General features: G+C 44.0%; 1 protein-coding gene across 2 annotated transcripts in view; it reads left to right on the forward strand.

The window, feature by feature from the left end:
• Chst11 (carbohydrate sulfotransferase 11) overlaps positions 1-18,158 on the forward strand; it is a 204,151-nt gene that overhangs the window by 90,727 nt on the left and 95,266 nt on the right. For both annotated transcript variants that reach the window (XM_042693306.1, XM_042693307.1), the window contains exon 2: positions 16,689-16,774. In XM_042693306.1, coding sequence (XP_042549240.1) covers positions 16,689-16,774 — 86 coding nt within the window. The remainder of the gene's footprint in view (positions 1-16,688; positions 16,775-18,158) is intronic.

Genomic DNA, 18,158 nt, shown 5'->3' on the forward strand with positions numbered 1-18,158 from the left:
CTCCAGCAGTATTCTTTCCGTTGAGGAGCGTTTTTGCTATTCGGGGTCTTTTATTGTTCCATATGAATTTTTGGATTGCCTCTTCTATTTCCTTGAAGAATGAGGGTGGAATTTTGATAGGTATTGCGTTGAATTTGTAGATAGCCTTGGGCAGTATTGCCATTTTCACGATGTTAATCTTTCCAATCCAGGAGCATGGGAGGTTTTGCCATTTTTTAAGTTCTGTGTTGATTTCCTTTTTCAAGATTTTAAAGTTTTCATCATAGAGGTCCTTCACTTCTTTAGTTAAGTTAATTCCTAGGTATTTTATTTTTTGTGAGGCTATTACAAATGGAGTTGCTTTCCTAATTTCAGCCACACTTTTCTCATTGTTGGCATACAGAAAAGCCATTGATTTTTGGGGGTTAATTTTGTAACCTGCTACTTTGCCAAAGTTTTGAATCAGCTTGAGTAATTTGGGAGTGGAGTCTATGGGATTCTTTAAATACAAGATCATGTCATCTGCAAAGAGGGAGAGTTTTATTTCTTCTTTCCCTATTTGGATCCCCTTTATGTCTGCATCTTGTCTTATTGCTGTAGCTAGGCATTCTAATACTAGATTGAAGAGAAGTGGAGAGAGTGGGCATCCTTGTCTTGTTCCTGAGTTAAGAGGAAATGGCTTTAGTTTTTCACCATTGAGTATAATGCTGGCTGTAGGTTTGTCATATACAGCCTTTATTGTATTGAGGAATGTTCCATGGATTCCTAATTTTTCCAAAACCTTCATCATAAAGGGGTGTTGGATCTTGTCAAATGCTTTTTCTGCGTCTATTGAGATAACCATGTGGTTCTTATTCTTGCTCCTGTTGATGTGATGAATAATATTAATTGATTTGCGTATATTGAACCAGCTTTGCATCCCTGAAATGAATCCTGTTTGATCGTGGTGTATGATTTTTTGGATGAATTGTTGAAGTCGATTGGCCAAAATTTTGTTGAGAAGTTTCGCATCAATGTTCATCAAAGAAATGGGTCTATAGTTCTCTTTCTTTGATGAGTCCCTACCTGGTTTTGGGATGAGGGTTATGATGGCTTCATAGAATGTGTTCGGTAGTGAGCTTTCTCTTTCAATTTCATTGAAGAGTTGGAGGAGAATTGGTGTGAGCTCTGCTTTGAAGGCCTTGTAAAATTCCGCTGTAAAACCATCTGGTCCTGGACTTTTCTTAGCTGGGAGGTCTCTTATTGCTGTTTCTATTTCAATGCTTGATATGGGCCTGTTAAGATAGTTTACCTCATCTTGGTTTAGTTTTGGCATGTCAATATTTGCTAGGAAGAGGTCCATTTCTGTCAAGTTCTCAAACTTATTAGCATAAAGTTTTGAGAAGTATTCCCTTATAATGTTCTGAATCTTGGTTGTTTCCGTGGTGATGTTTCCATTCTCATCTCTGAGTTTATTAATTTGGGTGTGTTCTCTTCTTTTTCTGATAAGATTTGCTAAGGGTCTGTCAATTTTGTTAAGTTTTTCGAAGAACCAACTCTTTGTTTTGTTGATTCTTTCTATAGTTTTTTTGGATTCTAATTCATTTAATTCTGATTTAATTTTGATTATTTCTTTCCGTCTACTGGATTGGGGTTTATCTTGCTGCTCTTTTTCAAGGAGGTTTAGATGTGTCATTAAATTGTTAGTTTCAGATCTCTCCAATTTGTTGATGTAGGAGCTCAGAGCTATAAACTTGCCTCTGAGTACTGCCTTTGCTGTGTCCCAGAGGAGCTGGTATTTTGTGTGTTCATTTTTGTTGAATAGCATGAACATTTGAATTTCCTTTCTAATCTCTTCCATGACCCACTCATGATTCAGCAGTGTGTTGTTCAGCCTCCATGTGATACCGGACTTTCTTTGGTGGCTTTTGGTGTTGAGTTCTAACTTTATTCCCTTGTGGTCAGAGAGAATGCAAGGTATAACTTCAATGTTTCTGAATTTAGACAAGTTTGCTTTGTGGCCTAAAATGTGGTCTATTTTAGAAAACGTTCCATGTGCTGCTGAGAAAAACGTGTATTCTGATGCTGCTGGGTGAAATGTTCGGTAAATGTCTGTTAAGTCTAGTTGATCTATGCAGCTGTTTAGATCTGCGGTTTCTCTGTTGAGTTTTTGCCGAGTTGATCTATCTAGTGGGGAGAGTGGTGTGTTAAAATCCCCAACGATTAATGTCTTTGGATCTATATGGGATTTGAGGGAAAGTAGTGTTTCTTTGATAAATTTGGGTGCTCCATTGTTTGGCGAATAGATATTTAGAATTGTAATATCCTCCTGAAGGAGAGATCCTTTAATTAGTATGTAGCGACCTTCTTTATCTCTTTTCATGAATTTTAATTTGAAGTCTATTTTATCTGATATTAGGATTGCAACTCCCGCCTGTTTATGCGGTCCGTTTGCTTGGTAGATTTTGTTCCAGCCTTTAACATTGAAAATGTGTTTGTTTTTATGGGCAAGATGTGACTCCTGCAGGCAGCAGATAGAAGGGTCTTGTTTTTTAATCCAACTAGACAGTCTATGTCGCTTAATTGGAGAGTTCAGTCCGTTAACATTAAGAGATAGGACTGAGAGGTATTTGGGAGTTCCTGCCATGTTATCTACCTTCTTGGGGGCTGCGAAAACTGGGTTCTTCCTATGGTTCTTGGATTCTCAGTTTGGGTGCAGTTTCTTGGCCTTTATTGCGGTCTTGTTGGTTTTCTATGTGTAGGACATCTTTAAGAATCTTTTGTAGGGCTGGTTTGGTGGAGATGTATTGTTTCAATTTTTCTTTGCTATGGAAGGTTTTTATTTGGCCTTCAGTTATGAAGGAGAGTTTAGCTGGGTACAGTATTCTTGGTTGATAGTTGTTTGTTTTTAGGGCATGGCATACATCATTCCAGGCTCTTCTTGCTTTGATTGTCTCTGCTGAGAAATCTGAGGTGATTCTAATTGGTTTCCCTTTATAAGTGATTACCCTTTTCTCCCTGACAGCTTTAAGGATCTTTTCCTTGTTCTGAGTTGATCCTGTGTGGATTATAATGTGACGGTGGGATGTCCTATTCTGGTCTGGTCTATTTGGGGTTCTAAAGGCTTCTTGTATCTGGACAGGCCTATCTTTTTGCATGTTTGGGAAGTTCTCTGCTAGGATCCTGTTAAACAGATTTCCTAGACCATTAACTTCTGTTTCTAGGTGTTCCTCTACACCCATTATCCTTAGATTAGGCCTTCTGATGGTGTCTTCCAGGTGTTGGATAGATCTATCATATTTCTTGGACTTGTCTTGGATGGTTGTATGTTCTTTCTCTATAATATCTAGGCTGTCTTCAATCCCTGAGATTCGATCTTCTGCATGGTCTAACCTGCTGTCAAGACTCTCTACTTTGTTTTTTATCTCTTTTCCTTCTAGTTGGTCAGCTTTGATGGCTTCAAGTTCTTTGTTGAAGCTCTGTTTTAGGTCTTGTATGAATTTCTTTACTTCCTTAATTTGGTGTTCAGTGTTTGTCCTCAAATCACTTAGTTGATTGGTTATGGTTTCTTTGGGCTCCCATTCCTTCTGTTGGGTTCCATTCAGCATTCCCTTTGTGGTCTCCCTGACTTCCTTCAGCTCTTTGTTAATGGATTCCATGAATGCCTTTAGTGATCTTTGTGTGTTCTCTACCTGGTCTCTCAATTCCTGTATTACTCTTTGATTAGCTTCCTCCCGTTCGTGGGATTCCTGCAGATCTCTTTGAGTGTTCTCAGCCTGCTCACGCCATTCCTCCCTTTCTCTTTGAGTATTCTCAAGTTGTTCACGCACATCCTGTATCAGTTTTTGAGTAGCTTCCTCACGCTTATGATATTCCTGTATAAACTTCTGGGATGCCTCCTCTCTCTCCCTATCACGCTCATACAGAGTCCTTTGTACGTTGTCAAACTTTTCATTTATCATGTTTGCCACCAGTGTTTGTAGAGCTGTTTGGGAACTCTCCTCTGGATTATTCATTATCTGTTCTAACCCCTGATTATCAGGATTGGGAATTGAGATACCCGAATTTGCCATTTTTCTTGTGTTTTTCCGGCTTACTCTGCCCATTTGAGATGAAGATAGCACCAGTTTTGTGCTAGAACACTATCTTAAGGCAACCATCAACCAAAGTTTGCATTTGTACAGTCAATAGTCTACAGATACAATCTAGTTCAACAGATACATCTATTCGACATCAAACAACTATATGTTAAAGAACTTCGAACCGCAGAGAAGAATTTGGAAAGCCAGAAATTATTAGGGTTAGGAAGAGATGTGGGTAAAAAATAGGAATAGATTGGTGTGGGGAGGCACAGGGAGAGTTAACTATGTCCTAATCACAATGCAGGAAATAGGTTGGGTAGGATGTAAGTAGAGAGAGAGAGAAAAAGAAGAAAGGGGAAGGGGAATGAAAAGAGACCAGAAAAAAAATAGAAACGTAAAAATTAATGTTATTTTAGAGATTAAAAGACCATCTATTTATAGAGGAATATGAATATGTTGAGAGAAAGGGAGGGACATAGAGGAGATGAGAAAAACTTTAAAAAAATGCTTAAAATATTGTATAGGTATAAAGTACTGCTATTAGTGAATTTAAGTCTCAGAGGTTTTGAATTGAGTAATAAGTTTGTGGATTAAGTGTGTACACAATGGGGGATAGGGTCTACTGGTTAACTACGGGTTTATCTGAGGATGTGCAGGACAAGAGTTAAGTCACATAAAGATGAACAAAGAGGAAAAGATGGAAAGGATAGGAAAGTGAGAAGAAAAGATCAGAAGTTCAGTAGAGCTAGAAAAAAAAACAAAAAGATAATTAAGAATGAAAGAAAAAGAGAAAGAAGACAAGAAAAGAAAAGAAAACACACATTCACGTATTCCTAAAATAAAAATTATAAGAGGAGAAAAAAAAAAAAAGTTAATGGAAAACAATTATTTTTTCAGAAGAGGCAAAAATTAAAGATTAATAAAAGTTTTAGAAAAGCAAAAAAAATTTTTTATATATATATATAAGGTAACAAAAAACGAAAAAAAACAAAACAAGAAAAAGAAAAAAAGAAAAGAAGAAGAAGAAAAAAAAAGTTCTTTGATTTTTTTTTTTTTTTTTTTTTTTGGGAGGGGTGGGAAGAGTCCTGTATCTCCCTTTTGTCTGTAACCAGAGTCTGGTTGGAGTCTCTGGTCAGCTTGAGGTCCTGTGGCTTGATTGGTTTCTTAAGTCAGTTTGTTGGAACAGGCAGGAAAATGCTCTGCTTTACCCAAGATTTTGAGATCCCCCTCCCAGGTTAGTTTACTGGGAGGGTGATCTACTTTGAGAATCACAAAAGAGGGGGATGCAGTGATGAGGCTAGGTTCTGGGTAGAGTTGAGGCCTTTCAAGGAACAGTAGCTTTTCCCTGGGGCTATTTTGTGAAAAAAAACTCACAGCACCCGGCCTGGAGCCATTCTCAGGGTTTCTGTTTTTCAATTGATTGTGGTGGCTGCTAGAGGGAGAGGCAGCCTCTGGCTCTGGTCACCCAGCGAGGAGAGCCACTCCAGTGGCTGGTGCCTGAGCTGGGCGACCCCTCCCTGGATGGAACTGAGTCTGTGAGGTCACCTCGCCGCCAAGTTCCTGTGACCTGCCAAATGACTAGCTCTATTCCAAGGCCTGAGCTGGAGCTAGCCGCTCCTCCAAGCTTTGTCGGTATCCAAGATGGAGATCACCGGTGCTGGGGGGGGAGGGGTGGCCTTCCCTCCTCTGCTCCCAGAGGAGTGAGGAAGTGGGGCTTCTACTCACGCGGAGTCTTGGATCTCGGGTCGTCTCTGGTCTGCAAAGTGCAGGATGAAGTTGTCCGCTCCTTGTCGGTTCTTGCTGGTGTTGAGTAGAATCCGCTCGTCCGCTGCGTCTGGCTCCTTCGTCCCGGACTGCGTCTCAGGTATGCCTCTGTGGCGGTGGTCGCCGCTGCGACCCTGCCGCCGCAGCAGCAGCTGCTCAGATGTGTCTGCTTGGCTTCCCCTCTCTTGACTAACTCTCTGTCCTGTGATGGCACACTTGGTGTGATTCTCTGGCTTGGGACTGTTCACTGGAACTCTGAAACTGTTTTCTATGCAAGAGCTTGTTCAGATTCCAGCTTCTCCTCCGCCATCTTCCCGGAACTCCTGAGTACATTTCTTATCAAGCATTGTTGCCTCCTCCTTTGTTTTTCCCCTATCAGCCCTTCCCTCCTACCTCCACAACTACACTCTCCCCTGCCACCAGCCTAAATTGTAAAGCTCATTTTTCAACACAGTGTCTTGTACATCTCATTGTTACAATGGGTCAACCTGTATCCCTATTTAAACATTTTGTCTTTTCCTTCCCCTCCCCAAATTATACCAACATCAAATACGGTGAAAATGGGTTATACCATGGGGGAGGAACATACAAAGCAACAAAAAAAATCACATGGTACCTTAAAAATACGTTAGAAACAATAGCAAGAAAGAAAAAATCCACCTGTATCCCTATCTTGGGGTTCATTTCGCTTAACTTCATCTTATCTGGTCATATGTACATAGCTTTTGACCTTTTCTACTTCTCCCAGACATATACTAGTTATTACAACCCAAACATACCTTTAACAAACAAATTGAATAATCAATGAAGAAAAGCCCAGGACCAGATAGATTCCTTCCTCTGGTTCCTGCCTAACCCTAGCAATCCTGGTGACCCTTGGCTTGTAGTTATATCCTTCCTACTTTGCTTCTGACTTCATGTCACAGGCCTTTTCCCCGGTTTGTCTGTGTTTTCTCCTCCTCTTAGAAGACACCAGTCATGGGATTTAGGGAAAACTAATCTAGTATGAACTCATCCTAATTTAGCTATAATTATATTTGCAAAAAACAACCCTGTTTCCAAACAAGGCCATATTCTGATGTTCTGGGTAGATATTGAATTTGGAAGTGAAACCACGGTTCTACCTAGGTCCCTTATCATCTTCTAGAATGACCGGGGGGGGGGGGGGGGGGGGGGGGGGAGGGAGGGAAAACAGCCCAAGGTGGCCCAGAGTTTTCCTAGTTGGCCTTGAAAGAGGTTAAGGGTACATGACAATTCCCAGAGCCTTCAAAGAGACTGTGTGTTCAAGAGACTTGTCTGGTGAGGCAGAGTGGCCTGGCACAGAGTGGCTAAGGGTACAGGGTCCTGGGCAGGCTCTCTGTGGTCCTAGAGAGGCCGGTTTGGGGACTCCTACTCTGCCATGCACAAGTAACTACAGTCCCAGTGACTTGCACCACTTTCCGTACTCCTCCCTTCCTTCCCCTCCCCCACCCAGCTGTGTCACTCTGTATCTGAGCATGGGGAACCCCAGAGGCAGACAGCCACGTGTCCAAGTTGGAAAGTCAGACTTGAATCACCAGACACTGGGAAGAAAGAATGTTGGCATGTTATCTGCAGCCCTGCAAATTCAATTGCTAAGGGGACGGGGGACGGAGGGGGGGGGACCACAGGGACAGAGTGAAGCCCTGCAGCATAGCGGGAAAGCTATACGGGAGTTGCCCGCGGGTGTCTATAGTTGCTTATTGAGGTGGACAAAGAGTGATTGCAGGGTTGTCTGTTTTGTTTTTATTCAAGTGAATGGAAAAATGTAAGAGGTCAGGGCCTTCCTAGGTTCATTGCTAATGTCAGTTTCTCTGTTTTAATCTTCTCTACAATAATATTCTACCATTGCCTGGGTTTTCAGAGATGGATGGGGGGCAGGGCATGGGGGAGGGAGAGTCTGTGCTGGGGTCTGGTAGCTGGTAGGTATGGTGGCTAGCTCATGACTCCCACCCTACAACCAGTCCAAAAGCACCTGGTGTGCTATGAATTCTGTTTATGTGAGCTTTTCCATGTCATTCAAAGTGACATTTATTTACAGAAAAGCCTCCTGAAAACACTAGCTTTCCTAATTTTAACAATCTTAGTATTGATCTTTTATACATGATCAATCTTAGTATTCATATTTAGCCTTTAACAAACCTGTCCTTTCATAATTTAAATTGCGTTTAAAACTTGATCGCTCTAAAGTCTCTTTTGAATACTTGTTGCCTGATTTCATAAATATCTAATTGATATAAAATACTTCAAGCTTAGAAATCCGATTCCTTACTCTTATGTCATATATAAGCCATGAAATTTAAAAATAATCTGTAGTCAAAAGGTAGTTCATTCAAGTCTTTCATATTGACATTGCAAGGTGGATCTACTCAAATAGGTCAAAATCTTCTTGATAATAATAATCTGGCAAAAAAAATCATGTACTTTTTTAAAAAATAAGCTTATTGAGATTTTATTCTATGTGTAAAACACCCATTTTATGTGTAGCAATCGATGAACTGGGGCCTATTTACGGAGTTGTACAAACACGACCAAGGCCTAATTTTAGAACGTTCTAGAAAGAAACCCTTGTCCATTTACCGTCACTCCCTTTTCCTGTCCCTGACCTTAAGTAGCCACTGATGGACTTTCTGCATCTCTAGTTTCCTGTTTCACATTCTTTCTCCGCTTCATTTGAAATCACCCTGAGTTTTAAAGGTAAAAATCTGGCAACGCAAACAATTGTAGGATCACCTTTCCAAGCCGTTCTGTGGGTCCCGTTCTGTGTCAGTCCCTTTGGCCTGACACCTTTCCCTCTGGACCGAGTAGAGCTTGTGAAGCCAGTGACTAGACTCGAGTCACTGGCTGCCTGGTACACACGACCTTGCCCTGAAGATGGCCTCTGCAGGGTGACTGTTTATTCTCACCACTCCCTTGCCTGTCCTTCAGGCTCATGGGTGGGAGGTGGGGAGTGCAAGGATTGGTATGAGAGAGCTATCAGGCTCTGCTCTAGATGGCCACAGTGCAGTGGCCATATATTATCCTTGGAACATAGCAGGAGGCCACAGCCAACCTACTTGCCTAACAGCCTTTGAGCCTCACCATGGGCCACGTGTGTTTCAGTGTCTCTGCACACTCACCTTCATGGCGGTGTTGCTTACAATAGCCACGAGGTGAACAGTACATGTGCCCCATTGATGGACAAGCAGATCAATATGGTGGCGAATCCACACCACGAGCTACAATTCTGACATGCCCCACTACACAAATGAACATCAAAGACAATACACTTCATGACACAATTGGTCACGACAGGACAAATGCCAGATGGCTCCTCTTGTATGAATAACTTAGGCCAGTTTCACAAGGCAGAAAGTACCAGGATGTTATTATAGGCTGGGGGAGGGAAGTGAGAGGTTGTTTGAAGGGTAGGGGTTCCATCTGAGATGATGGGAAAGTTCTAGAACTACACAGTGATGATATTTGCACAGCAGTGGGAATGCATTGTGTGGCTGAACTCCATCCCTAGAAATGCCTTAAGAAAAAAAAAAGCAAAACCTGCTACATGCTGGTGACTCACACCTGTAATTCTCAGGAAGCTGAAATCTGAAGATTGCAGTTCAAAGCCAGCCTGAGCAGAAAAGTGTGAGACTCTTCAGTTAATTAGCAAAAAGCTAAAACTAGAGGCCTGGCTCAAGTGGTAGAGTAGAGCTGGGCACTGATGGCTCATGCCTATAATCCTATTACTCATGTGGCTGACATCTGAGGATCGTGGTTCAAAGCCAGCCTGGGCAGGAAAGCCCGTGAGACTCATACCTCCAACAAACTATTCAGAAAAAGCTGGAAGTAGCACTGTGGCTCAAGTGGAAGAGTGCTAGTCTTGAGTACAAAGAGGCTCAGGGACAGCACCCAGGCCTGGAGTTCAAGCTCCAGGACTGGGACCCTCAAAAAAAGTGATAAGTGGCTGCCTTTAGTGAAAAAACTAAGGCACAGTGTCCAGGCTGTGAGTACAAGCCCCAATACCAGTACACACACACACACGCACACACACACACACACACACACACATACACACACACACACACACACACATACACACAACAACATCAATAAAAACTAACATCAAACAACAAACTCTAGTGTATTTCCTTCCTGTCTGCAGAGACCCAGGCTGACTGCCAGTCCTTATTTAATTTTTTTAAATTGTTGTTATGAAGATGATGTACAGAGAGGTTACAGTTACATAAGTCAGGTAAAGAGTACGTATCTTTATGAACATCACCCCTTCCCTCGCTCTCTCCCAGTTTTTCCCTCCCACCCCCACCCATAAGTTGTCTAGTGCATTTTCAACCAAGTGTCCAGTGAGGACCACGGCTGCATTTGTTCACCCTTTGGCCTTCCATTTCTGTGCGTCCCCTTACATTCTGCCAGTCTGTTCTTTCTTAAGAGTGACTCAGTTCTTTAAGAATTAAAGAATTGAAGGTGCCTTGGCCTCGCCTCAGTCACCCTTTCACTAGGCTCCACATGGCCCTCTGAACACCCGTGGTCAGGGTAGGATGCATGGCCTAGATATAGCCTCTCCACTGTGGACTCAAAGTGCCCAGAAGAGTCTTGGAGATGTAATGAAACCTCGCAGAGGTATAAGTGACCAGTACTTTTAAACTTTTGTACGAACTAACCACAGGTGTTGTTTTCTGAAGACTTTTACTTCTGTTACCTACCACTTTTGTGGGTGCTGCTTAGGAATAACTGTCTCCACAGTGCCCATCAGTGATGGAGAAACTCCTTAGAGTTTCCAGGCCCCGCCTCTCTCCCTGTCTCCTTTCCATTTTCCTGCCTTCCTGAGATACTGCTTTGATTTCAAAAGATGGTGGCCATGGAGAAGACAGAAGATCCTGCAGAAGTACCCTTGATCCTGGGGTGGGGGAAATGCAGGTGCATCCACAGGGACTTGGTGGTGTCTGGACTGCTGAGCTGATCCTTCCTGAGAGAACTTCCACCCGAAGCCCCTGTTACTGAGACAAGCTAGGGGTGAGATCCAGTCCTGTGATATTTCACACAGAGAGTTTTGGGGGACCAAGCGCCAGACCATTTTTTTAAACATTTTCATTTAATTCCCACCCCGCTTTGGAATACAGCCATCATTGCTATCAGACGTCTTGGCTCACTTGCAGAAGTTGGGGCCTCTTTATCTCAAATCTCAGGCTGTGAATGGAATAGAGTGGGATTGGAATCCATTTGAGTTGACCTTAGCTTCCAAAAGGCTCTATTGGCTGACAACTCTAGCTTGGCACTTTGCTGGCTCTTTGGCAGCACAAAGTCCAAGTGTTAGAGATCTTGGTCCTTTGCAAACCAGGTTGATTGGTTTCCCGAGTTTTAACCCAGTGTTCTTGGAAAGAGATGAGTGACAGCTGTGACTTCCTGACTTCTGGGAGTAGGCTGTGGGTCCCCTGGTACACAGCAGAATGATTCCCTCAGAGAGAGCAGGGAATTACTTGGAAAGACTGAATCCAGCACTGCCCTGTTTTGACACATTGGCAGGACCACACCACACTGGAGCACTGACAGGACTGTGCACATCTGGAAGAAACATCTGGAAATATGCTGCTGTTCTGCACCCAGAGCATGGAGTAGTTGAGGAATCAGGCCCGCCCTGGCTCTTAGAAAAGTCTGATTTGGAAAGTGTTTCAAGTCAGCTGCAAATGAGGTGTTTTGCTACAGGGAGGAAGGAGGCCCATGGATCGTGGGTGACTTAGGCAAGAAGAGGGCACTCGGAATGCTGAGTGAAGCGACAGCACGTCACTCCTGACTTTAGAGCAGGTTGGCAAGGTAGTAGAAGACAGGGTTTGAATTTGCTATTTCCTCTTCCATTTGTTGGCTGTGAGACTGGATAAGTTACTGCGCTTCAGTTTCCTCAGTTGTAAAATATGAGCAAAAGTTTGCACTGGTAGCTCACACCTGCAAGCCTAGCTTCTCAGGAGGCAGAGATCTGAGGACCGCGGTTCAAAGCCAGGCCGGGTAGGAAACTCCTTGACACCAATAAACCACCAGAAAACTGGAAGTGGCACTGTGGTTCAAGTGGTTCAAGCGTTAGCCTTGAGCTGAAGAGCTCAGGGACAGTGCCCAGACCCAGAGTTCAAGCCCCATGACCAACACCGCCCCCCCCCAAAAAAGTGAGTAAATATTACATCTCACTTAAAGGGTTTTATGCAGATGAACAGAACTGGAGTGAAAATTGGGCTAGTATTAGGTCAAGCATCAGGCACCAAGGGGTAGATTCTCAGGACTTGTTTTTTCTCCTGCTTATTGTGTACTTTTAATGTTTTGATAAGACCTGACTTCTGGCCCTGGCTGTGTTAATGATGCTGGAGTGCCAGGCACATGGGTGAGCCTTTTGAGGTGCTTCTGTCAGTTGAGGGGCTGGAGATATTTTGCATCTCTCTCTGGTTTTGTGAAATTTGTGGAAGGCAGGTTCTCCCTCCGCCCCGCCCCCACAACACCCCAGCCACCGCCAGGGGAGGTGGGGAGGCTGCAATGCTTCTGTCTTCAGATCTGAATTAACTGTGCCAGTGGTTATGGTAGAGTTAGAGAATGAGCTGGGCCAATTCCCTGGCCCTGAGCTCACTGTCCACCTCTTCTTCTCGGGGAACAGACTGGGATCCACAGAACAACATTGCCTCCCTCCCAGAGAAACCAGCACACGAGGATGGGCTTTCATTTGGGTTTCATTGGATGTTTCTTGGCTGGTACAGGGCTCTTCCTGGGTCTGATGAATCATGCTATGAAGGGGCCCAATTAGATTCTTAAGGGCTGTGCTTAATTCCAGTGAGCATGGAAAGGAGGAAAGCAGGGTTTGTAACTAAATAAAACTCATGGTAGTAGATGGCAGATGGTCACGGCTAGATGTCCTTGGGGACTGATTTCTTAGGGCTTTTGATCATCAGACATTTCATTTTCAAAGGCAAAAAAAAAAAAAATCACCACAATGCCACAGGCATACATAGCCAGAAACAACCTGCATGCTGATGGTCTCGCAGGCAGTGTGAAATTCTAGGTTATTCATAAACCTTTCTGACAAGTGAAAATAACCTGAGGAGACAGAGTCTATGTGCCCAGTACCTGGCAAGGCACCAGCACACCGGAGGCACTGGAAAATTCCTTGAATGGATAAATGGATGAATGCACACCGAAGGCACTTGAAAATCCCTTGAATGAATGGATGAATGGTTGTAATAGTTATTAATTGACTCTTTTCCCACTGTACCTTGTTGAGTCCTGTGCCCCTGGGTTTGGAGGTATATTTGTTATTGAATCACCTGTCTTAGCTGTGGCCAACCAACCAGATCTCAAGCCTGGAAGAAGCTGTGGAGACATGTGGCACTTAAATGTTGATGTAAGCCAAGGTGCTGGTGTGCACCACTGCCTTGCATTCAACTGATTGCAGTCTGAGACTATTTTTTAAAAAAAAGCACATCAATAGCCAGGCACTGATGGCTCAGGCTTGTAATACTAGCTCCTCAGGAGGCTAACATCTGAGGATGAAGGTTCAAAGCCAGCCAGGAGAAGAAAGTTGCTGAGACTCTTATCTCTTAGCTATCCAAAAGCTGGAAACAGAGATGTGGCTCAAGTGGTAGTGTACCATCCTTGAGCAGAAAAAGCTAAGAGACAGCACCCAGACATGTGCAGATGTTTGTTCTTGCCAGTCACCACCAGTCCCTAAAAAATCCAATGGAATAATGATTTACAGAACTTTACGTGGCATTAGGAATGATAAGTCAGGAACCAGTGAAACAGTGATGGTGTACTGCCATTTATACAAGGGACCATGGACTATATGCCCTCCTCAAGGGTCCCAGGACCTCTCCCCTCTATCCACCAAGGGACAACTACTATTGCCAACCCTTCCCAAGTCTCCCAGGTGGCACGGTGGCCCTTGTTCTTACCATTTGGATGTGATTAGCTCAAGAGTCAAATGTGACCATAAGACCTTATGCCCTGTGGTGGTACACTTGGGTTTGACTTTTGAGGGGGCATCTATATCTGTACCCTCACCCAACACCAGAATAAGGATGCATTCCATGGCTCTCATTTCAAATGCCATGGTGTCTTTAGGGTTAAGTGGAGGCAGGCTGAGGAAAAGTTATTTACTCTGGAATATGACTTGTGTCTCTGCCTCTTGTGTGGTAGTGGTGGTGATTGTGATGTGGGGGAGCTCATCTTACCAAAAAGCAGTTTGGGGGCCCTTCCTGATGATCTAACAAAATGCCAGCTGCAGGCATGGAGCCTCAAAACTGTCATTTAAACAAGCTCACCAATGCAGCAAGTGAGTAGAACCCATCGAAAAGCTGTAAGGATTGGTTTATTTATTTATTTATTGTGTGTGTGTGTGTGTGTGTGTGTGTGTGTGTGTGTGTGTGTGTGTAGTGGGGGTGGATATCTCTTCCTAGAATTGTTTTACTCTTGCTCCTCTTCCCTATCAAGTTGGTGGACCTGTTTGTGAGTGTCCTAACCTGATTGTCAAACCCTGGTGGGCAGGACTGGCCTATGATCCAGAGGCTGAATCCCCGGTTGGCTGAACTAAAAAGAATGGGGAGGGGACCCTTGGCAGCATCAGCCATATTTGAGTCTTGATTGCCTGCTTCTACCTACTCTCCTTGATCATAAATTGACTCTCGTTGGGGGGCGGGGGGCCGGGCTTGGAACAGTGATCTGTTAACTGTGGGTCCTCTGCTGTGGGAAGGCTGGATCACCCCCGGAATTGCCACACACAGAAGCCCTCCACACACAGCGGGATGGCTCTCATTCTCATAAAAAGCACACAAGGCCCTGCTACTTTTGTAGCCTGGGGTGCTGAAGTTATTTTGCACCTCACCCCATGAAATCACAGGCCGGGCTGGAGGCAAAGGGTCCAGGCTACAGGCCTCACACAGTCAGAGCATCTTAAAGGCCTCGTATTAGAAAAATAAACCAATTAAATAATACTGCCCGCCATAAAGCAGACTTATAATAGATCCGCAGCGGGGTCCTCTCTTTGGCGGTCCCACAGCCCTGGTCTCGATGAGCCTGTGTGCTGCCCTGGGGAGAGATTAATCTGGAATGGCGTGGGCATAATTTTACACGTTTTATGGCTGCTTTTTTTCTCTCCCAAAGTGTTGCTGTGTCATTGTACACCAAGGGCAACGTTCATGCGTGTGACCGTTTGCCTCCTTTTTGGTGGAAATGAAAAATGAAGTAATAAATGAAAGAAAAACACAAGGTAGATTTTTTTCCCCCTTCCTCAAGAACAAAAAGCCAGTGTTTTTCTGGATACCCTAATCAAAGTCTAGTGGCTTCTATGGATTGCCGTTTGTCCTCAATCCCTTCCCCCCCCAGGCTGCCAGATTCACAGGCTGTGATTGGGGTTTAGGTGCTGTGATCTAGGTTCTCCAGGGCAGTGGATGGCAAATACTTACTAGTGGGGTCAAATCCAGTCCACTGTCCATTTTTGTTAAGCAATTGGAAAAACAAAAAATCCAAAGAGGAAGAAAAAGAGTTCTTGACACACAAAGATCTAGAGTGCACTGCCTGGACATGAAGTTTTATGGGTGCTCCATTGTCACGCTCTGCTGTGTTGGTGGTAGCTGTTTGACCCCACCATGGCCAAGACTAAGTACCGTCTGGCTCTTTCCAGAAGTGTGCCAGCCCCGCCCGTGGAAGTGGAGGAGAAGGAGAAAGGAAATGGGGCCTCCTGTCTCCTGGATCAGACTATGTTTCCTTTCAAGGAGCCACCATGGGGATTCAAGAGATAAGCCAAGGGGGACTTGTCTGGCAGGAGTCAGTTCACCTGGATGTCTATAGGCATCACATCTGCTGTTGTGAATGACTGCTCATTGTTACTGACCTCAGACTAACTTCAGAGCTTCTGGCTTTAGCACAAGTCCCAATACTGGTGCATGCTCGCGCGTGCGCACACACACACACACACACACACACACACACACACACACACACACACACACACAAACCCAGCCATACTCTGTGTTATGGTGATCCAGTCAACATCTGACCAGGCAAGGTTATATAATAGAGCCAAAAAAATCCTATCGCCTCGTGATGTGCATCACATTCACTGAAATGTCATAACACAATGATAGTGCTCGTGTGTGTGTGTGTGTGTGTGTGTGTGTGTGTGTGTGTGTGTGTGTGTGTATGGTGATGCTGGCGTAAACATACCCACTGTGCTGCCAATTGAATAAAAGCATCGCATGTGCAATTATGTACAGATAGGGAACTTGATAATGATGGTAAATGACTACATGTATTTACTGTGTATTTACTTCATGCTTATCATTATTTGACAATATACTCTTTCTATTTATTAAAAAAATGTTAACTGTGAAAGTCTTTTCATCTTATACCAGCAGCTACCTCCTGTATCTAGTGTTTACTTATCTCTTGACTACACCAATAGCCTAGAGTTGTACTACCCAGACTTGCGTAATACTCTCTGTCAAGTTCACACAGACACCATCACCTAATGATGTTCTCAGACCTTGTCCCCGTTGCTAAGCAATGGAGACTGTCCATTAGCCAGCCCAGTGTGTGGTTGAACTTGCTCTCTTGGAGTGATCTTGACAATGTCTTTCATTTCAGAGAACTGTAAATGTGGTTGTGTTTCCTTGTAGACTTGCTGGGGAGCATTCTTTAGCACAGTTTAGAACCTTGGGGTGAATCACTGCCTGCCGTTGGATCAAGAAATAGCCCTGAGGATCTGCCTTTGCTCGAAGCAAAGCTAAAGTCTTTCTTCTTCCTCCCTATTGCTTCCTTGCTCCTTGGATGCCTTTTTCTTTGTCAGACAAGACACCTGTGTTTCGCTCATTTCTGATCAGTTTTACTTTCTTCCCTTAGTCATGAGGAGGAATCCGTTTGGTGTGGACGTCTGCTGCAGAAAGGGGTCACGAAGTCCTCTGCAGGAACTCTACAACCCCATCCAGGTAAGCTCCCAGACGCCTGTGCTCGTGTGGCTCTCTCTGTTGGCACGTGTCAGTTTGAGGGTGAGGGAGCTATGCTGAAAAACTCCAAAAGTGCATTTGTTGGGGGGGGGGGATTTAAAATCTCTTCTCTTTCTTGGCATTTTACTGTCAGTGGTTACTTGTTGACTCCCCTTTCTGTTAGATGGGTTGAGCATTCCTAATTGGAAAACTCCCAACCCCAAATCCTTCTAAGCCCAAACTTTTTTGAGAATCAAAATGGCCCCTCAAATAGAAACTAACACACCCTGACATCACTGATGGGTCATAGCCGCAATGCTGATGCAGTGAGAACATTCTAGAAAATGACCTTCAGAATGTGCATAGGAAGCACAAGTGAATTCCTCATTATTCATATGCAAATTTTCTAAAATAATTAAAAGTTTACTATCTGAAACATTTCTGTTTCTTTTGGATAAAGGGGCAGTCAACCTGTAGAACATTCTGACACTCTAGCAGAGATTTTTAGAATTAGAGTTATAGAGGGGTTAGTGCCGGACTGTACTTTGGTACCTACCCAGGGTTCAAACCTTGGAGACATAGACATTGCAGGCCCCAGAAATGGAACTCTTGACTTGATGCCTCAGCCAAGCTATGAAGAACCTCCTCCTGCACCTCCAAAGAAGGCCTGCAGATGGGTAAATCTGGCATTCACCAATTGCACGTAGGATTCGTCAAGTCACTGATACCTGAGAAGTGTACTTTTCTTCACCAGTTTGGCAAGATCCCCTTGTGTTGGGTGACTTTTGCCAACTGATTGTCACAGTCACCCTGACTTGTTAGCTTAGGGAGGTAGCAAATGTGACATCTGTGTTGTTGATGATGTAAAGAGGTCCTCTTGCAGCAAGAGCGGCTCCCATGTAGAGAATGTGTTCCGCATGGAGATTAAGAAGCAAAGTTTGGAGGTCTGGTCACCATGGCAATGGCCTTGGTGGCCTATGGGTCTTGATGGGAGGGCTCCAGGGCTGGTCCATTTGCAGGGGCCATAATTAGTACCTTCTGCTGAGGGTTGCTCAGTGGCAACATCAGCGAAATCAACTGACCTTCAGTAGCTTCTGAGAAGGGGTGTGGGATAGTAAGAAACTGCTGAAGCAGCCTAAAGGCCAGAGTCTCTGGACATCAGTTTGGACTGAATTCTTAATTTTATACTTCTGGGGCCCATGGTGTTTGGTAAAAGAGTTTGGGCTTCACTGGTACTGAATTCTTAAAGCTTTTGCAAAAGAACCTTCTTATTCCTACATCTCACCCGCACTCCCTTCTGAGTTCTGAATGGCAGAGGGACTCTCCTGTCACTGCTCTGTCTTGGAGCTCTAGGTATGGCAATTAATACTGCTACAGGCTTCTTCTG

The sequence above is a fragment of the Dipodomys spectabilis genome, unplaced genomic scaffold (assembly GCF_019054845.1).
Source record: "Dipodomys spectabilis isolate Male_0828 unplaced genomic scaffold, ASM1905484v1 ptg000163l, whole genome shotgun sequence".
NCBI classification, from domain to species: Eukaryota; Metazoa; Chordata; class Mammalia; order Rodentia; family Heteromyidae; genus Dipodomys; species Dipodomys spectabilis.